The sequence below is a fragment of the Nasonia vitripennis genome (genome assembly GCF_009193385.2).
Source record: "Nasonia vitripennis strain AsymCx chromosome 3 unlocalized genomic scaffold, Nvit_psr_1.1 chr3_random0008, whole genome shotgun sequence".
NCBI lineage: Eukaryota > Metazoa > Arthropoda > Insecta > Hymenoptera > Pteromalidae > Nasonia > Nasonia vitripennis.
In genome coordinates this window covers 12,300-34,730 of record NW_022279628.1, presented here as the reverse complement: position 1 = coordinate 34,730, position 22,431 = coordinate 12,300, and the positions used below count along the sequence as shown (strand labels likewise).

Here is a 22,431-nt window from a genome sequence, read left to right as displayed (position 1 = left end):
TCGGACGTGGAGATGCAACAGTTCGGACGGGCGTCGCAGCGGCTCGTCGGTAACGCACGGACGAATATCGTTCGCTCTCGAGATGCTCGCAGGACTCACAACAAACCCGCGTATAGTAGCAGCGCGAGCTACTCGTGTGGATAGCGCAGCGAGACTAACTCTAGTCGCGGCTCTCCCGGCCGTCGGCACATCATTGTCATATCTCGCCAACGCTGTGCGGCCAGGCGGCAACCGCGCTACCTATGCTCTCACTCTCTCTGTCTCTATCTTGCCTCGTCTCTCGTTCTCGCTCGTTTCGGCGCTCGTTGGTAGCTTGCTGAAACAATAATCTTATTACAATTAGTACATGATTAGCCGTTAGACATTTGACGTGCACTCGGTCGTCACAACACCCTCCCCCAGACGCTGTGTACCCTGCCAGGTGTACCAGCTCGCACTCAGTCATGTCTAACTGGGTAATAAGAACTTGTAATAAATATCAATTTTTACAAGGAAAACTTAACTTTTTATTATCATCATTAATTAGATAATACAAAAAGAAAGAAGTAAAAAAAATAGTTCATTTTTAGTCTCTCGCCTCTCTTTTTACATACGGCCGTTGGCCAGTACGGCAGTCTTTTGCCTCTAAAAAAACATTAAGAGAGAAAGAAGAGAAATAAGAAAAAAAAACAAAATGCTTCATTGCACGGGATTGAGGTAAGGTACAGGAGGAAATGAAGTGGTTCGGCCATTAGCCTGAGCTTCTTCTTCTACTTCTTCTTGTACTTGTCGCCGTACGTTAAGTCCATTCCATGGACGTCGTAATTGGGGCACTCGTCCAATCGAGCAATACCTCGGTATCCGCAAATGGGGCATTGCGGTCCAGGTTCTGTGTAAGTCGGCAGCCTGTTCCTCGCTCGACGCTTCAATTCACGGTTACGGTCGAACTCTTTGTTCAACTGTTCGTTGGTTAGAGTCGGCCGTTTCTCTACGGCTGTTGCTGCTGGAGCGGCCGTGGTTTTTGACGTCGTGTCGGGTTGACGGCTGGTTGAATCTGGCCTTACGGCTGTTGGAGCCGTCTTCGGGACAACCGGTGGCGCTGCAATGGTTGCGGCTTCGCTTTGCATTTGGCCTTTAGAAATACCACGGTTTCTACTAGGGTTGTGTCTCCCTTAGGTAAATCCGGCCGGTGGCCATACTTCTCCTTAATTTCCGACCCAATAGCGATGGCTTCTTCCAGCGCAGCGATCAGCTCGGTTCTGAGCTGTGTCGCTCGGTCTCTCGCCTGCTGTCTTCTGACTAGAGCCTGAGCGAACTATGCGTCTTCTATCACCTGCAGTTCTTTCAGCAGAGCTTGCTTCCTCAGTTCGATCTCGGTCGGTGATTCCGGGATAGCAAAAATCGACCGGTTGAGAAGTTCACTTCCCACCTCTACTCCGGATGGGACGTTGGCCGGTACTGCTGGCGCGTCGTCGACCGTGTGGATCATCGACTCTTCGACGATTGTTTGCACAATCTCCTCTGCTAACTCCCTGATGTCGTCCATCTTGCGATCAGCCGTCTATGTGGGGAGAAGTGAATTATGAGTGGAGAATGGGACGGTATACAGAAGAATGAAGCTCCCTAATCGCGTGACTTTAATTGTCAACCGTACCCTCCGCCTTTTGCGCTCGCGTTTTCCTAGGAGACAAACTATTCGGAACGTCACGCGGTTTATTTTTCGAACCTTTCGGTCTTCCGCGTTTCGCTTTGTCTACCTCGACGCTTACGGTGTTTGTCGGGTTTACAATCTTCGCCGGTAGTATTTTGCGTTTTCCAAGTAACCGCGTTTTTCTCGGCCCTCCACGCTTTTTCGGTCGCTCGCTACTTGCGTTAGATTCTTTCGCTTCTTCAATTTCTTCATTGTTGATGGACGTAGTCCCGATGTCATCTACTTGATCAGTAACTTCACAGTCGTCTGCTGCTGCGACAGGCTCACAGTCGTTTTCTTCTCTACTGTGATACTTTTTCAAATATTCGATAGCAGTCGGTCCATCAACCGTTCCGTTTCGGTCAACTAGTTCGTAAATACCTGGGCTCAGTATACGGCTGATTTTGAAGGGGCCGATAAACGGTGGAGCAAATTTAGCTGACACTCCCTCCGCTGCTGATGACAGTACTCTATTCTCCTTCCAGACTTCGTCGCCTACTGAGTACTCCATGTTTCGGTGTCGGCTGTTGAAATATTTGGCCTGGCGCGCTTGCGCTTCTTGAGCGTTATCGTTAGCCGCTTCTTGGAGTTCTCTCAGCTTCTCCATCCTAGCCTTCCATTCAGATATAGCGATCTGATCTTCGTTGGCTATAGCTTCAATCTCCTCTTGTCGAAGCAGAGATTTGGGATGGCTCGGCTGTCTACCAAAATTCAGCATCGCCGGAGAAGTCTGGAGTGATTCTTGTGAAGCCGTGTTCATACTGAATGCGAACTCTGCAATATGTTCGTCCCAGGTTTTATGATGACCCTCGATATATTCGCGGATCAGCGTTTTAATCGTGCGGTTCGCACGTTCTACTGTGTTAGGCTGAGGGTGATACGGTGGTGCGTACGTATGTTGTACTCCCTGTTCCTCTAGGAATTTATCCATAGCCTTATTTCTGAACTCTATTCCGTTGTCGGAAAAGAAGACTTTTGGCGTTCCGAACCGTAGAAAAACCCGTTCATTCAAGTTTTTAATGATGGTCTGAGCGTTGGCCTTTCGTATAGGTATGCATTCTACCCACCTGGTAAACATGTCTTGAAACACCAGTAAATATTCATAACCGTGAGTAGACTTTGGTAGCGGACCCATTACGTCACCAGCAACTGTTTCCCATGGCCGCGAGAAGTTGCGACTGCCCATCTGACCAGCTGGTTTTCTTTGTTCAACTTTGCATTGCTAACAGATCAAGCAGCTTCGGACGTAATTTGTCACATCTTTTTTCATCGATGGCCAATAGTATGACAGGGCGACTCTTTCTTGCGTTTTCTTGCGGCCAAAATGACCTGACGTCACTTCGTCATGACACTCGTTCAAAACTTGAGCTCTTTTCTCTTTCGGAAGTGCTAATTTCCAAGCATTCTCATCTTCGAAAACATCATCGACGAATGCGTCAGGCCGGTAGGTATATAATTTTCCACCTAATAACTTCCAGCCAGGAAATTCTAGCGGGTTATCAGTTACTTCCTTCTTTAATTCGGTGTACCATTTGTCAGTTGTTCCGTCCTCTGGCGTAATACTCGCAATAATCGGGAACCACATTCATTGAGCATTTGCGATGTTCGATTGTGTAATCATATTCCTGCAATTCAAGTGCCCATCTGGCTAAACCTCCAGTTGGATTTCGTAAATTACTTAGCCACTTGAGACTGCTATGATCGGTAATCACCAGAAAATGGTAACCTTCAACGTACGGACTGAATTTTTGTATCGCCCAGAGAACCGCTAAACATTCACGCTCGGTCGCTGAGTAATTCCGTTCTGCCGGAGTCATAGTGCGACTCGCGAACGATAACACACGTTCTTCTCCTTCTATCACCTGCGTTAAAACAGCACCAAGGCCTGTGCCAGAAGCGCCGCATTGTAAACAGAAGATTTTATTAAAGTCTGGTCGATGGAGAACCGGAGCGGATGCTATCAGCATTTTAGTTTGCTCGAACGCGCGTTCTTGGTCCTCCCCCCAAACGTAGCTTGTTCCTTTCTTAAGCAGTCAATTTAAAGGTTCAACTATCGTTGCAAAATCTTTGAGGAACTTCCTGTACCACGACGACATTCCCAAAAACCTGCGCAGTTGTTTTAATGTCTTCGGAGTCGGGTACCCTATAATCGGAGCGATTTTATCCGGATCCGGACGAAAACCGTCCCTGTTGACGAGCACGCCAAGATACCGCACTTCCGATTGATAAAAATGACTTTTCTCGCGATTTATAGTCAATCGTGCTTTGGCTAGCTTCGTCAGCACGATCTCTAAGACTTTTAAATGGTCTTTGAACGTTTCGGTACAGACGATAATATCGTCCAAATAGCTGCAAGAGTGTGGTTCGAGATCGGGCGTAATCAAGGAATCGATCATACGCTGGAAGCAGGCAGGAGCACCAGCTAAGCCGAACGGGAGACGTTTCCATTGGAACAACCCCATCCCCGGGACCTTGAATGCTGTATACGGTCGACTTTCCTTTTTTATTTTTATCTGATGGTAAGCGTTGCTCAAATCTATCGTAGATATGTAACGAGCACATTGGAGGTTACTCAAGATAGTATCCATGAAAGGTAGGGGGTAAGCGCTTACTTTGGAAACTTTATTTAATTTGCGGAAGTCGATGCACAATCGACGCTTTCCACTATTCCCCTTTTTCACCATCACGACGGGACTAGCCCAGTCGCTGAACGAAGGCTCGATGATATCTGCTGCTAGTATCTCTCTTACTTGAGAAAAGATCATTTCTTCGAGTTTCTTCGAAACCGGATAGAATTTCTGCTTGATCGGACTACATGTCTCTACCTCTAGATCGAACTCCACCAAGTTCATAAAGCCGAGCGGCCCATCATCTTTAGGAATTAACCGATCGAGTAATTCTTCTAACATCCGTTTCTGGCCTTCATGCAAATCCTGCAGGCCAATCGAAGCTAAGACCGGACGAGTGGATCCGTCTGTTACCGCTTCACAGGCGTTTATGACTTCGGTTGAATTTTCAACCGTTCACGTTCGTTCACGAGGGTTAAGCCTGGCGTCGAATTGTAGAACGAAGTCAGCGCCTAAATTGCATCCTTCACGTAAGTCAGGTACTACTACTAGCGTAGTAAGCGTCCTGGTTTGTCCACCGATCGTGAAGGGCAAGTCGACTGTTGCAGTCACCATTGAGGTTTTACCGTCAGCCATGCAGGCGACTATTCCGTCACATGGTTTTATTTCTGCGTTACATGCACTGGCTAGTTGTACGGACGTAGCCCCGATGCAAGTTTGAGTGGCTCCTGGGTCGTAAAGGGCCCTGACCCTGAATTCACCTACCTGCACCTGCAGCCACCAGCGCTGGTCGGATAAAACAGCGTTACTACTGGTCGCTGCACAGTGTGCTATTGCAGTCGGATTTCGTTGTTCAGTCGACTGTGATGCCGAGATCCCTGAATTAACCTCGGGGTCAGTACTGTTCCCCTTTGGCTTTTCCCGCACAATTGGGACACGTCTTCTTCGTAAAGCCCGGTGACTTACAAGTCCAGCAAGCTAGTTCTCTTTTTTCCTTGTTTGCTGAGTCACTCGATTTTCCAGACGATTTATTGGCCTCCTTGGAGTCGGATTTATTTTTCACATCTGTCGGCGCCGTGGACTTCGTCTGCTGATTTTCCGCAAAGGTTTTCTTCTTACCCTGGGTAGATCTATTGGACCCTTTTTGGTTCTGACGGCCGTTGTTATCCTTCTTTGCTATTGAAGGGTAATTGTTGTTGACCCAAGTCTTGAACCAGAGGGGTGGCTCCTTTGCATCCGTTGGACAGATAACTGCTATCGCCGGCTGATTTTTATTCTTTGCTTCTCCTGTGGATTATAAGCCACTCCTGGTAGCATAGATTTCTCCGGAGTAGGGGGTGGCTTGTAATGTGATTTTGCTCTCGTCCGTTTCTCGGCACTCACAGCTTTACTCTTGAATTCGTTTAGAGTTTCGAATTCCATTCGACCGAAAATCAATTTTAACTCTGGATTCATATTTTGATATAAAATATCCAGCTGTTGTCGAACTGGTAGGGCATCCGGCATACGGTTGAATATCATGACCATGCTAACGTAGTAATCGTTTACGTCTTCGTGTGGTCCCTGCGTACATGAACTCGCCTCCACAATTAGTTGTGAGCGCTCTTCGTCTGTCATGCTGTACGTTGCTCTGGCTTCCTCGCAGAAATCTTCCCACGTGTGCCATTTTGGACGTTCAACCCTAGCCCATTTCAATGCTCTTCCTGATAGTAAAGAAGTGGTGTGTGATAACACGTCTAACAATTCTTCCTCTGAAATTCTTGGACGAGCTAGTTTCCTGCAACCTTTCACTAATCTGATAAACTCTTCTACATCTTCTGTTGACGTGCCTCCGAATTTTATATTCCATTTCCGTATTTTGTCGTTAATATCGGCGGAATTTTCTCTCAACGTACTTTGGAGGTTAGAGTCATAATATCCAGACGTATTAGTCTGTAGGTTGCTTGGCCCGCGTTCTGAAACCAGGCGATTCGGACATATTGGCTGGTCCCCCTCTCTCCAAACATTCCCACTCCTTTGCTGGGAATCACCAGTATATTGTGGTTGGTTTATTCTATGCTGATCGCACGTCTGGTAACACTGGCTTTGATGACATGTAGGTACTTGTGCCTGTTGTGCCATTCTGTTCTGTGAAAAGATATTCCACTCGTAACTCGACTGTGGTAACGTATACGGAGACTGAATCGGCCGTAGTTGGCCAGGCGTATGGTTGTGTGGTGTCGACTGTTGACTTAGCCTTCGCTGAGGTTGCTGGTATATGTCGCTATCTTCTAATTTTGAAGTTGAGAGATTCTTGTTCGTTGGTTCGAAATACCTAGTCGTGTACGTGTCATTAAAATCTACGTGTTTACTCTTGGTCTCTACTGATGGTGGTGCATCTTCTTTCGACCGTGTAAATTCTGATGTTCTTAAACGGGTACTACACGCTGGGGGCTCTCTCTGAGCGCTGTTAGCTATGCGTAATTTCTTTATATATTCGCACGCCTCATCTCGTATTTTCTTATACTGTGCGATTTCGTCGTCTTTCTTTAATAGGTCGTCGACGACTCTTTTCGGTAAATTATACGTGCAGCCGTCGCTGGCTAAATACATCAGGAAATCGACGTTCGATGTTCTCTCTTGTTCATCCGCTAATTCTGGGGGATTCGCGTCTATTCTTATTTGATCTGTATTTTCGAGGCTTTCCTCAACAACGTCATTCCCTACCGCGCTAGTATTATCGCACGGATTACCACCGAAAATTGTTGCTAACGGTTGTCGAACCTGTTCTCTATGTAGCGGTTGACCGAACCCCATTGTTACTGGTTCCAACCAGCTGAATTCGTTTTCGATGCCGCTTGGATTGCTGCAATCCGCAGGCTGATACGCCTGTTGCTCCTGACTTTCGGCATCAGGATTGCTGATTGCATTTCTTGGGTGCAAAATTCTTAGATTTATTTGATTCGCGTTCCGCTCTTCTTCTTCAAATATGCCGCTGACTTCCTGAGGGATATAATTCGTTATGTACGACGCGCGTCGTGTCGCCTGCGACCTAAATAACTCCTCCGAATTTAACAAGGTTAACGACGGACGGAAGTCTTCTGGCGCGTAGTCACCTGCTAGGCACCTAAACAATCGACGCATTCTGTCTTCATCAGCCCCCCTATCCTCCAAACCTAAGAAATCTAACGCTTGACCTAACGTATTCGTGTCCATCGATCTTACGTGGTCTTGTATCGCTACATGCGATCTGCTTAAGTCTATGTACGAGCCAGTTAAAGACATTATGCTCGTTGAGTATTCTGACATACAGGGTGGGCCATTTTAATCAAACCAGTCTAATAACTCCTGAATTAAGCCATGAACTGAAAAATTGTTCAGATGAAAGTTGTCGAGGATCAAGGGGGACATCTTTTTGTGTTTTGACCTTGAACTCAAATTTCAAGGTCATTTGAAGGTCAAATTTTTTTTTTAAATAGGAACCCCTATTTTTCATAGCAGATTCGGAAAGAACAGAAAATTTTACGTCCGAAACGGTATTTCAAAATTTTTTTCATGACCTTCACAAGGTCATTTTAAGGTCAAATGTTAAGAAATACTGTAATTGCTATTTAATCGCATTTTCTGATAGAATAATAGTAGTTAATGTACTTTTATGATGAATATTCATACCCAATGTGACAATGACCATGAAAATATTTACCTTGAAAACAAAATAATTCCCTAATTTCAGCGCTACCCAGGAACAACGACGTGGACGTATTAGGATTATGTCCCCTTTGGGGTGCTTTTTTAACGTGAGTCCTCTTGCCTCTCACTGGGGTGCTTGTTTACTGTGAGTCCCCTTGCCTCTCACTAGGATGCTTGTTTAACATTCGTTAACAAATTTTTAGTGGTCAAAAGTAAATTTTGAAGTAAACATGATAATTTTAAATATCTGAGTTCTTAATGGGAGTGGGAAATGGAACGTTAAAAATCAATCTTGTCAATTCATTCACGGTCGAAGCAGAGTCAAGTAAAAGTTTAACGTTTCAAAAGCGTAAAAAATGGTTAAACAATAAAGGTAGGATGTTAAAAAATACATTATTTAAGATAAAATATTAAACATCATTTTGCTTTTGTAATATTAAAAAAAAATTTTAATAATTGTATTTGCCAAAGTGCATCACTTCCAGTTTAGATGTTTTTTTTTAAGTTGAATTTCTTTAATCTAATATGAATTGTAACGATTGTTTTCACGCTGTCTTCAATTTAAATCACAATGTCTTAACGTAAGAAAATTTGATTTAAAAATTATACAGTTGAAAATTCCTCCTTTTTTTGTTGTCACTTTCTTATTTTGGTTTAGTTTCAATTTCAATAAAGAGTGAATGTACATAAAATAGTTTTTCTTATTATAAACAAAATTTTCAACATGGGCGATTATCAATCCAATGAAATTGTTGATATGATAATGATCTTAGGCGAAACCCAAAACAATGCCAGAGCCACGGTGCGACTCTACGCTGAACTCTTTCCTCTAAGAAGGCGTCCTACTCACGACACATTACTCAGATTACTTCGAAGAGCTCGTGATGGACATCTTCGTCGTCAACGCAGACACCACGAATACAACGAAAATGATCCTAATGTTATAGCCGCCTTAGCAGCTGTTCATCTCAATCCACAAATTAGTAGTCGACAAATTGAAAGAGAAATCGGTATACCACGAATAACAGCATTGAGAATTCTCAATAATCTCCACTATCACGATTACCACATAAGATTAGTTCATGAGCTGAGGCCACACCATTTTCTAATGCGTATTAACTTTTGCCAGTGAGCTTTAGGAGTTTTACAAAATAATCCAGATTTTTTCAGATTTGTTATGTTTTCTGACGAGGCTATATTTCGCAGTCATGGTCAATTAAATAGGCACAATAGTCACTACTGGTCACCTGTAAATCCCCACTGGTACAGGACTATTGACCATCAAAACCGATGGAGTTTAATCGTGTGGTGTGGGATCATTAATGGTTACGTGATTGGGCCATATTTTTTCTGTCAAAATGTTAACCAGAATAGCTATTTGGCATTGCTCAGAGATCGACTGCCAGAGCTTTTAGAGGATGTTGACTTTCGGACGTTTCGGACGTAAAATTTCCTGTTCTTTCCGAATCTGCTATCAAAAATAAGGGCTTCCTATTTAAAAAAAAAATTTGACCTTCAAATGACCTTGAAATTTAAGTTCAAGGTCAAAACTAATTGCACAAAAAGATGTCCCCCTTGATCCTGGACAACTTTCATCTGAACAATTTTTCTGTTCATGGCTTAATTTAGGAGTTATTAGACTGGTTTAATTAAAATGGCCCACCCTGTATAATAGAAGCAGAGCCGAATCAAATTCAGCACAACCAAAAAAAAACTCAGGATTCAACAATCCAAGTTACTCTCGAAGTGAATTTAATAATTAGTTGTCGACACTGGAACACACGTTTGCTTTTTCGATTAATACGTGTGATTTAATTTTAATCACTCAATTAAATTTGTAGAACGGTAACAATAATTTGTTTTTGAACCGCGATAAATTGCCTGACAGAGCAAGTAATCACGCACGTTTTGTGCTACAAGTTTTAAAATCTGAGAAAGAGAAAAAAAACTTACTAATTTGTAAAAAAAAAAAAAAAAACAATTCCACTTTAATAAATTATTTGTGAATTTAAATGTTACTAACTCCCTCTATCATGCAAATTTTTTTTTCCTCTACGCGAATTCGAAAAAGCAATTATACGCCGGAGCGGCTGTGTGTTGATTGTATATGTATATTTATTCGTACGTTTCTGTACTCAACTACACAGCTATTTTTCTCACAAAACCAGGCTCAAGATCTCACGAAAATTTTCTAAATTATTATCGCGATTTATGCCTTAACATTCCTAATAAAACAACAATTTGTTGAACTGCGAGATTACGGCTTAAACAGTAGTCAAGTTCAAAAATTGCATCAGAGTGCAAACAGAATTCTCAAAAATCCATACCATAGTTTGAATTCCTATACTGACTATAGTCCATCCGTCTCACTCGCACTCAGCCAAAAATTCCCTGCCTAACGGGCGACACTGTATGAATTCGAGCTCTCGGTTCGCGGCACGCGATGTAAACAATGTATACGCTCGCTGTCGCTAGCCGCTCGGTCGTTGACCGTTTCGAATTTTGAAGGCTGATGCCTGCCGCTACAAAGTTAAACTGCTCGTATTATTCGACGCTGTCTAATACTTTTACCGTTGCGGTCAGTTTTTTTTTTCCCGAGTCTCACTTTCGCCTACAATGTGTCGACACTGTAGCACGCGTAGCCGCTATACAATTTTTGTACACTCGCGAGTTAAATAGCTTGACCTTGACACACGTTTTGGGGCGCCATTTATAACACTCAGTTAATACTTTTCTGCCGTGTTATAACCAGGGCCAGAAGGGCCCTGTTTATTGTAAATTAACGTCTGGCGTGCAGGAAGCACGGCTCGGCCGACTCAGATCATGCACGTGTTTTTACACGAGCCCGCGGAGGCGGCGTAGATCGGGTCGTAGGAAATAACACACGAGAAGTTTAGATAAGGAAATGTATATTCGATTGTACTATACACGGAGGTGCAAACGCCGCACACTTCGACGAACGATAAAGAGAGACGAGAGATATTACCCCGTCGACGTGAGAGAGTGAGAGTGCAGGTACTTACAACTCAGTAGTGGCAGTAGTACTTGACGCAAACGGACGTGGTCCAGTCTCGAACATGGAGATGCAACAGTTCGGATGGGCGTCGCAGCGGCTCGTCGGTAACGCACGGACGAATATCGTTCGCTCTCGAGATGCTCGCAGGACTCACAACAAACCCGCGTATAGTAGCAGCGCGAGCTACTCGTGTGGATAGCGCAGCGAGACTAACTCTAGTCGCGGCTCTCCCGGCCGTCGGCACATCGTTGTCATATCTCGCCAACGCTGTGCGGCCAGGCGGCAACCGCGCTACCTATGCTCTCACTCTCTCTGTCTCTATCTTGCCTCGTCTCTCGTTCTCGCTCGTTTCGGCGCTCGTTGGCAGCTTGCTGAAACAATAATCTTATTACAATTAGTACATGATTAGCCGTTAGACATTTGACGTGCACTCGGCCGTCACAAACTTTATAACTCGCTTACTAAAGTTCAAAATGTTTTGAGAAAATCCATGTTTTTATGAGGTTATGAGGACCCTATGGTATTCAAAATATTAAGGTTTAAATTTTTTCATGAAAATTTTATGATTTAATATTGAGACAGTTTCTTTTTTAGTAAAATATTTAAGATTTGTATGACATTAATCATTAATAATTATTTTTTCAGTAATATTCTCAATGAGATGAAAGCTGCAGTATATAAAGATTTCTGTTCACAACGAGAAGAAAAACTTGACGCTTGTTTGATTTTCGATCTTAAAGTATGTATTTGAATATATATATATATATATATATATATATATACATCTATCTACAAATATACATATATATACGCGCGGGCGCGTGTATGTGTGTGTCCACTACCCCCTTCCTTTTTACACTCCTCCACCATTCTGCCCAACCTCTCTATAGCTCTTTTATAGTTCTTCCAAGCCTGTATAATTTTATTAACATTTAATAATTATGTTACAGTATTTTTTTCACAATACCACAAAGATGAACTTTCTGCGTTATTATACTTAAGTAAACCTATTAAACCGTATAATTTATAGTATGTCAGAATTTTAATTTTACTTTTCCTGAAGTAAAAGTCTAATAGAATTAAGATATCAAACTGATCCAAAATTCTAGAAAACTTAGAGTTTACTTTAAATGAAACTTAGAATTATTTAGTAAGAATTAATATATCGCTGTTAACCGAATTAACAGATGTACATAATCAGTAAAGTGTCAAGTATATTGTTATGTTCTGACTACTCCTTATTGAATAGGCAAGTACGTAATTGTATGTGTAGTGACAAAGTCTGCAAATATGTTAATCTTGCCTAACACTCTCACTGTTAGTGGATGTAAATAAGAAACTTACCTTTTGCTTCGTTTGGATGATCTCGAACACTGCTACAGGTTTGCTCGTTCGGAATCAAGGTTTTAGTAAATAACTCTGAATATGTTGAGATTCAGTTGAAATACGAGACGGCCGGTTTATTTATTCTTGATTTTACAAGAATAAATACTTTGGAAATGTACGAATGATAAAGATTTTGCGTGATATAGTTTGAATGTAATCGAATATAATTTACCGTCAATTGTCGAACCGCACGTACGGAGTCCGCGACTGGCTACGAACTGTCTTTGAAAGCTATGCAAGGCTTATTTAAGACCTCGCATCTTTTCAAATGTTCGATTTTAGTTTCGCAATGTGCATCGAACGAGTTTAACAAAAATGTTTAGTTTGCACTTCGCAACTCGACTAATGGCGACACTGACACACTGAAACACATTTTGGCTGCAATGAATATGAGATTCAACAGATTTCGTCAATTTAGATCATTTTCAGATATTTTAATTGTAAATGATTCTTGAGTGAATATACGTCGAACGACGTAATACCAGGGGGGCCAAGTTATTGCAATAAAAAAATGTATAGTTTCTATAGTATATTTATATGATATATAGGTTACAGATAAGGAAATTAAAAATATAGCGATGCTATCGCTCCCCTCGCCGCTTAAATATATTCTTCTTTTAAAGACGTTTAAAGATTTATTATTGTAAAAAAATATTTATTTACATCTTAAAGAAAAAATTCCTGGCGCTTTCGAAATTAAGGGACTAGGTTTGTGTTTCATAACAGTAGGCGGTCTGGTTAGGATAGGTGGTGGGACTGTTATTGGAGAAAATATTGGAAGGATAATCTTGATTTCTCTTAATTCTGATTCTTCATAAACACTATTCTTTATTTTATTTGTGTGAGTTTTTTCTTCTATGTTGTTTGCATTTTGCAGTGTTGTAAATAAATGTGTCACTGAACTGAAAATTGCTCCAAGTAAATGTATTGACCATCCAAAAATTGTGTCTAAGGTGTAGCCTCTGATGATAGTATCGATGATCAATTTTACAATATGTAGGATTATAGGTATCATGATAAATACAAATAAAAACGACCCACATGTGATCAGTTTTGCAATAAGCATGTTCCATGTACTTTCGGCTAAACGTCTTATTGTGTTTTCAGATGTTTTCTCTCCTGCCATTTCTCTTGCAATCACATTTAAAAGTGATGCTTTCTCCATTGGAAATATTAGCTGTTGCTGAAGTTAGCCAAGCTCATTTTAAGAGTACACTCCGCTTGTTGCCAGTGTTTCGACAGACTCAAAAGTCCATCCAATTTTCGTGTTTGGCTTCAAGATATGAGGTGATGCTGTTTTAGTTGGTGTTGGTGTGAATTTTATCCATTCCTCCGAAATTTTGTAATATGTTGGTACTATCGAGTTACAATTTACTTGAATTCCTTTTTTTATCAAAATATGTGTTCTCGGTGTTAAAAACCATGTTTCGTTTCCTGATGAAACTGGCAGTTGATTTAGGATTCTTTTAGCTGTAGAATTTTTACGATTTTTCGTTTATCTTAAAGTCGTATTTAAAAATTCTCGTTTCATGAAAAAATTTTCATTGTTCATGACTCATTTCATAAATATATTCTTGTTCTCCATTTTCTGTAGGTATAAGGCGTCCAAAAATACCGCAACTTGATAGTGTTTGGTGAATTTCTGCTTTATATTGCGTTACCGTAACTTCTGGGAATTCGGCAACTCGTATCAGCTCGATCTTGACGCTTGTTGAATTGGCAGGTGTATTGTGGAAGTCGCATTCCCCTGAGTCCAGTGACGATAATGTTGTTATGTTTGGTGTTGTTGTCCTGCAGTCATATCCAATGACTGCTTCATTTATTTTAAAAACTGTCATTACTAAAGATATTTTGAAGATCATGGTTAGAAAATCCTAGAACAGAAAATATACGTTAGTTTTCTTTTTTATACATAATTAGCTTATTTGCATGAACTGTGTTTGGCTTTCTATTTTTATTAATCATGACATTGTTATTTTCAGTGACATCCAAAACTTCAAAAGGTCCCAGGTTTTGATTTTTCTCTAATTTTCCTGATTTCGGTTCTTTTATGAGCCAAACTTGGTCTCCTTTTTTCTAGTGAGTCATTCGATTGTGGAGAAGAAGCTGTTGTTTCAATTTTTGAAATTTAAATCTTTGTGCTACGACTTTTAAAATTTTGCTTGAAAAATTCGCACCTCTATCCGTAAGGACAACTTTCGGTGAACTAAATATACATATAAATTTTCTTATAAATGCATCTGCAATTGTTTCTGCTGTTTGATCTTGTAAAGCTACTGCAATTATTAATTTTGACAGTTGATCTTGTATAGTAAGAATGTACTTAATTTGGTTCTTAGTGATATTTAGCGGACCTACAATATCCATAGCTGTTTTGACAAAGGTTTTAGTTGGTGTGTCCGTTATAACTATCGGTTCTCTTATTTTGACTCTTTTTAGCTTGTTTCTTTGACAATCTTCGCAATTTTTCATTCTTTTCTCGATATCTATCTTTAAATTTTCCCCAAAATATTTACTTCTAATACGATTGAATGTTCTATGTACTCCTGAGTGCCCTCCTATAGCGCTTGAGTGATTGAGTTCGAATATCTTATCCCTGTCTTTTGATTCTACATATTCTATGTAATTAAAACGGATTACTACTTTTATATCAGAACTTTGAAAAACTTTAATTAAAATTTCTTCTACTTCAGGACAGTTGATATTAATTATTTTTAAATCTTTAGAAATGTTAAAGCTATTTAAATTTTGACGTATTATAATTTCTTTTAAAAGTTCGAAGCTTTTTAATATACTTTCTTTAATCTTCATTACTGATAGACCTGTATCAATACATAATACAAATAATTTTTTTTTTAATTTAAATTAATAATTTTTATTACATTTATATTTATATGATCATTAAATATAATATTTTTGCTATTAATTTACGAATATACTTTTTGATCAAAAGATTTGCCTTGTTTATTTATGAAGTATGCGATACTATCTCTCCTAAATTGTATAGGTTTTTTTGTATAAACAATGTTTTTGTCTGCTTCAGTGTTTATTATTTTCTTTCCTGTGTTTTTGCTTTCATAGGTTCTTCAATCTTACTTTTATTTCTTCCTGCTTTGGTTTTGCCTCACTTTTTGTTGTTATTTTGATTTTCTTTTAGTTTGATCCGTTCTTCATTTAGCTTTTGAATTTTCATGTCATTAATAGGTATTTTGAGCTCTCGTGATTATATTTATTCGAACATTTTCTACTGGGTTTCCTGACAATGCATCAGCGTTTGTATTAATTTTTTCTGGTTTGTAGATAATTTCGTAATCATATTCTAATAATTGTAATCTCCATTTTTTAACTCTATTACTTTTATCTGTTGATTTAAATTATAGTAAAGGTTTATGGTCTGAAATTATCTTGAATTTTTTACCATAAATATATTTTTGAAATGTTTTTACTGCAAACATGATTGCAAGTGCTTCAAGTTCTTCAAATGTTTAACTTTTCTTAAAAAATCATGGTTATTGAAGGTTATTATAACTATAAAGACTACTTTAAATATATACTTCTACTATTATATTAAAGTATACTTAAGGTATCTGTGTGCCGTGAATCCATTTACATCTTTTCTCAATAACTGACATATTTTATTAGTTTATTATTAATTTAATATTTTATCATTTTTTCGATATTTTTCGTATATATCTTATTTAAATCATCATTATTTTTACTTTTATCCTCGAAACTTTTTGAAATTAAAGTTGTTAAATTTTTTTAACGTTACCGTGGATAACGCTACATACAATAGACACAAACTGTGTTAAATGTTTGGCCTTGTGATATGTTGATTGTCACGATATATTCTAATCGCACTGGAAACTGTCGTCTTGTAATTTCAAAAGAAATTTCTTCGTTTGAAGAAGTCAAATCAATCCGTGATATTAAAACAACTTTACTAAATTGTTTACGGCTAATTATTTCTGTCTGTATACAAAATTCCATCATTTTCCTTACTATTAATAGAGTACCATTACAAAACCCATCATTTGAATTAAAATTTCTCAGCAAAATCATTACAGCACCTACTTTTAAACGTAACTTATGAGGTGGTAGGCTATTTGGCGTAAGTGAATTTAAACATCCTATTGGTAATATCTCTTTATTACCATCTTCGCATGAATTTACATTTAGATACTCTCTTACATCGCCTTGCATCCTATTTAATATGTTATTATTAATTTTTAATACAAAATTATTGCATCATTGTTTTTCGGCTTTAAAATTACTCTTTCGCAAAGTTTATTGGCATTGGTTGATAATAATTCTGTTAAAAGTAAAGTTATATCATTGTTTATTTCAAATTTGTTGGAATATTTTCCACTCAAATTGTGTATTTCAAATTTGTTGGCATATTTTCCATCTCCAATTTTTACTTGGAATTTCCTCCATAAATGACTATTTCTCACTCAGTTTTCAATAATTTTTGTTCGATTCCCATGTTTGACAACAGGTAGTGTTTGTCAGAAGTCACCTGATACAAGCATTACTTTGCCACCAAATTCAATGTCATTATTACATAAGTCTTTAAATAGTTTATTAACTGCCTGAAAAGCATGTTTTGATGCCATTGTTATTTCTTCCTAAATTTTGACTTCTACATTTTTCAGATTTTTTCCATATATTAAATTGTAAGTAATGTTGCACGTTGAATCTTCATTTATATTTAATAATAGTAATTTAAAAGATACATGTGAAGTTCTTTCATTTATTAATAAATTTGCTGCTATACCAGTCTATGCTACAGGTAAAACACTTATTTATCTTTATTTAAATGAGTGATAATTGTATTTAATAAATAGCTTATTCCACTACCTCCAGGTCCATCAATAAAGCAACACTCCACCTCATTAGCTTTATTAATTGCACTATTTATTACTGCATCGTACATTTTACGATGTTTATTCGTTAAAGAGTTTATAGTATATAATTAATCATTTTTAATTTTTAATTTGTTGCATAAAATTCTCCATAATTGGTTTCTTTGACATCCTAACTCAATTTAGGTAAATTGAAATCATTCAGTGTATACCCGTGACTTGTTAAAATAGAATTGATATGTTTTAGTAAGATATTTTCACGTATTTCTTAAGTTAACAATGGACTGTAAAAATATGCTTTATATTTTTCAAATAATTCTTCAACATTGACTGGGTGATAAAATACGAAGATATAACCAAACAAGTTACACCGAGATTTAGAAAAGTTAACCTTGAATGCTTATTCCAAGCATTTGTCCCATTCTTCATCAATGGTTATTAATTTTTTAGCTACAATTACTTCATGAAATGTTGCGTATGTAATATTTTCAAATGTTTTTAATTCTTCATAAGATTAAACCCCTCTTACATGTAATAATAATAATCTTAAAAAAATCTTTCACGATCCTTCAGATTTACGAAGTACAATCTACTTAAAATTGGCTTCTGAACTCTTTTTCTTGGTATCCATTTCTTTATTTTTTTATTGAAAACGTAAAAAGATGATATCTCAACATACAAGTACTTTCCAGCTTGCGGATCGTTTGCATTTAGTTCAAACCATGCAGTCAAAGTTGTGTTTAAGTTTTAATTAGTCAACTCTTCTTCTGATCCTCTCTTAATGAATACAAACTGTTCATTTTTTAAATGTACAGCTAATTGGTAAATTACGTGTAATAAAACATACATTACTTCTAGAGGGCTTACATATCTTGTATTTAAATATTGTTTTATTTCATCGTAGTTGAAATTTTCTTCTTTACATTGTTTTCATTATCACCTTGACTTATTTTTATAAATGCACAACCATGACCCTTATAACAATATTTAAATAAATATTTGACACATTGAATAGTTTAACATACTTTAACATTAATATAACAATTAAATTTCAACAATAAATACGGATTGTATGGAGTTACAAATCGATTATTAGCTATATTGTTTTTATTGAAATGAATTTGATTTTCATTGTTACTTCGTCGATAAAGGGGATATCCAGTATTATTAAAAGTAGTCTGCTAATTAAACTATTTCGGAAAGTTTTTAGTACATTTTTTTGTTTTGTTATCTATACATGGTGAAGTTATTTTTACCTCAAGGGCCATGTATCATTTATTGCTTAACGATATTATGTAACCTTGGATATTTCATTTCATCAGGTATTTCTGCACTTATAAGTTGATCAACATCATCTGCATTGTTCAGTTCATGATTTTTATGAATAAAAGCCAACAAGTGCATATGTGGTAAACCTCTTTTCTGAAACTCAATTACATAAGTATATGCAATACATGTTCCAAAAACGCTATTTTAAAAGAATTTTATTTAATAATTCATTAACTTTTGTATTAAAAACTTTTGCTACTACCGCAGGTCTATCAATAACTGATTTATGTTTTCTCAAATTTTGTTTAATTTCCTTCCATTTTGGGTTACATCTCATTTGTAATGAAAAGATCTGGTTTACCATACTTTTCAACTATTGTCATTGAATTTAAAAAGTTTTGTTGTAACGATCGTGAACTTCCTGAAAATGTTGCTGGTAATATAACCAGTTTTTTCCATTTTTACGTTGTCATCGTTACTTTTATATTTTAAGTGATCTATGACACCTTTGTATAAATCTGTCCTTAATTGGTTTTGATTTTTATAAAAAAAAAAAAAAAAAAATAATCTTGAACCTTTCACTTTTGCCCAAGCATCAACAATGTATTGTTGAGTTAATTTTCCTAAATTTAAGTAAGGATTAAAATCGTTTATAATGCTGATTTTATGACAATAAAATTTTAGCATTGAAATATTGTTTTTGTTATTTTTATTTTTCATATTGGGCATCTATCCAAAGCCTCCATTAGGATACATAAGTGGATATAGCATATGATCTACATGACTACTAATGTACAATATATTAGGTGCTCTATCTTTTGAATATATATACACACACAGCTCGATCTTCTGGTGGTTGACCATTTTCACCTACAAATACCACAGCTACTTCATCACATTTAGCTGCGTTATATCTACGTTTATCATGATTAGAATTGAGTGTTAAATACATTATAATTCTTTACTATTAAACTCAACGTTGTGGTTTTTCAAACGATTTTGTCCTTCCATTTCGACTTCGTGCATCATTTTGTATGATTTAGCGTATATGTTTAATTGTCGAAAAAAATTATCTAATTCCTTAAATAGCATTAAATAACATGACACAACAGTTTGTAATTGTGATTTCGCGAGGCGATTTCACATGCATATCTTCTGGCTCCGTTTTCGTCTGGATGTATGGTATAAATATTAAATTTGATTACTTATTCGAATAACTTGAGAGCCTCTACCGAAAAGAACGTCAAATCTAGCTCCAAAACTTGCGAAGGCAAGTGCATTATTATATCATTTAATATTATTTAAAAAGTGTTTACTTTTGTCAGTATCGCGCCGCGCGAGCATGAACGCATGATTGTTTATATTTTCGATAGCTAGCTTTCATTACCATAATCATCACCCTTCTCTCTCCTCCTCTAACCCGAACAGCCGAAGATGGAACCAGCAGAGAAGAGCTTCGAAGAAGAGTCCCGTCGCGAAACTGGGGCGACGCGTATGCTACGTCTTGCGGCCGTGACGGGCATTGGATGGCCTACAGCCCACTCGGAGGTGGTGCTACAAGCTTTCTCAGAGCTGGTGACCCTCTCCGAGGCGGCGAGCCGCGCCTGTGAAGAGGCCGAGCAAGCGGCTGATGAATGGGCCGAGAAGGAGGCCGAGGCCCGTGCCGCCGAGAGGGCCGCTGACGAGGCCGAAGACGATCTCGACGAGACGGCGGCTACGGTGGTCGAGAAGAGTGGCCGTCAGTAGATAGGCTATAGGCATACCAAAACATAGGCATACTAAAACACCCCCTCTCCTCCCAAAGTGTTTTGGTACCCGATGGAAGAGTGGGAATGGTTCTCCCTCTTTTCCGCATACTAAAACACTCCCTCTCCTTTCAAAGGGTTTTGGTACCCGATGGAAGAGTGGGAATGGTTCTCCCTCTTTTCCGCATACTAAAACACTCCCTCTCCTTTCAAAGTGTTTTGGTACCCAATGGACGAGTGGGAATGGTTCTCCCTCTTTCCCCATACCAGAAAACTCCCTTTCCTCTCAAGAGTGGGATGGATCTCCCTCTCTCCCGCACACGAAAACACTTCCACTCTAAGTGATTTGCTAACCGATGAAAAAGTGTACTCCCTCTCTCAAATATGTTTTTGGAATGCCTATAGCGTTCTCTAATTTTCTGTTTCACGGATTAGAAATCAATCCTTATTGACGCGTGTAAGACATCCTCGAACCGATGCCGATTTCGGGATTAGCTTTTGAGGAAAATGTGGGCGTGTACCGTAGAAAAAGATAATCCTTTGAGGTGTTTGCTTTCTTACACACCTGTTTCACGGATTAGAAATCAATCCTTACTGACGCGTGTAAGGCATCCTCGAACCGATGCCGATTTCGGGATTAGCTTTTGAGGAAAATGTGGGCGTGTACCGTAGAAAAAGATAATCCTTTGAGGTGTTTGCTTTCTTACACACCTGTTTCACGGATTAGAAATCAATCCTTACTGACGCGTGTAAGGCATCCTCGAACCGATGCCGATTTCGGGATTAGCTTTTGAGGAAAATGTGGGCGTGTACCGTAGAAAAAGATAATCCTTTGAGGTGTTTGCTTTCTTACACACCTGTTTCACGGATTAGAAATCAATCCTTACTGACGCGTGTAAGGCATCCTCGAACCGATGCCGATTTCGGGATTAGCTTTTGAGGAAAATGTGGGCGTGTACCGTAGAAAAAGATAATCCTTTGAGGTGTTTGCTTTCTTACACACCTGTTTCACGGATTAGAAATCAATCCTTACTGACGCGTGTAAGGCATCCTCGAACCGATGCCAATTTCGGGATTAGCTTTTGAGGAAAATGTGGGCGTGTACCGTAGAAAAAGATAATCCTTTGAGGTGTTTGCTTTCTTACACACCTGTTTCACGGATTAGAAATCAATCCTTACTGACGCGTGTAAGGCATCCTCGAACCGATGCCGATTTCGGGATTAGCTTTTGAGGAAAATGTGGGCGTGTACCGGGTGCGCACACCGACATCCTTTGCTCAGGTGGTTGACAATGCAGCATGGTATACTGATCGATGCCCTTTAGTTTTAGAATAAGCGTTACACCTTTCATACGAATGCTGCGTATTGCTTTGGAGAAAAAATGTGGGCGTGTGCAGGTTGATGCGCACGCCAAGGACCCCGCTCAGGTGGTAGACAATGAAGCATTGTATAGTGATCAGTTACACCTCTCATGCGAAAGCTTCATATTCCTTTTGAGAAAAATGCAGGCGTGTGCAGGTCGAATAAGAAATTAATCCTTATTGCTGTGTAAGGCATCCTCAGACCGTTGCCAATTTTTGGAATGAGCGATATGTTTCTCTTGAAAACGTGGGTGTGTGCAGGTTGGTGAAGTGATGAACCCTCAAAGCTGTTTTCCACGTTAGAGATAATTTTCGCACACACTTGAAACTGACGATTCTTGAAGAGATAATCTTACGCTCAATCTCTCTCTCTCCCTCCAAGAAAGCGTAGGTGTGCACTCGAGTGATTGAGGGATGGTCAAATTTTGTTGAGAGGGAGGAGATTTTAAAAATTCCGGTGGGAAGTGTCTAAGGGAGGTTCTATGAGAAGAAAGTGGAAATTTTTCGGCAATTCGAAGGACTTATGGCAATTGAAGTGGAAAGGGAAGCTTCGCTGTCCACCGTATTTAAGGACCCGGTGCATGCTTCGTCAGTCAATTCACTCCTCGTTTCCAAGTTCATTCGGCAAAATAGTGAAAAGTGTTCTCCCGCCTTCGAGTATAACCCCTCAAGATACACCGGAGTCAGGATTTTTCTTGCAAGCTGACAAGAAAATGTCACCGAAGAAGCTAAATTCACCAATGCAGCCTTCTCGAAGCCGACGGAGTCTGCAGGTCGCCCAGGAGCGTATACGTTGGCTGGTCGCCAACGCACCAACTCTCCTAACAATGCTCGACTACGTCTCCTGGGCAATGGACGTGGTCGAAACACGTAAGTGAATTTTT

At 38.9% G+C, this 22,431-nt stretch overlaps 1 protein-coding gene across 4 annotated transcripts in view; it reads left to right on the top strand.

Moving 5' to 3' along the window:
• Ints3 (integrator complex subunit 3) overlaps window positions 1-11,900 on the top strand; it is an 82,106-nt gene extending 70,206 nt beyond the window's left edge. For all 4 annotated transcript variants that reach the window (XM_032601835.1, XM_031926996.1, XM_031926997.1 and 1 more), the window contains one exon: window positions 11,567-11,900. In XM_032601835.1, the coding sequence (XP_032457726.1) occupies window positions 11,567-11,672 (106 nt within the window). In that variant the 3' untranslated portion in view covers window positions 11,673-11,900. The remainder of the gene's footprint in view (window positions 1-11,566) is intronic.
• Window positions 11,901-22,431: the final 10,531 nt, after the last annotated feature.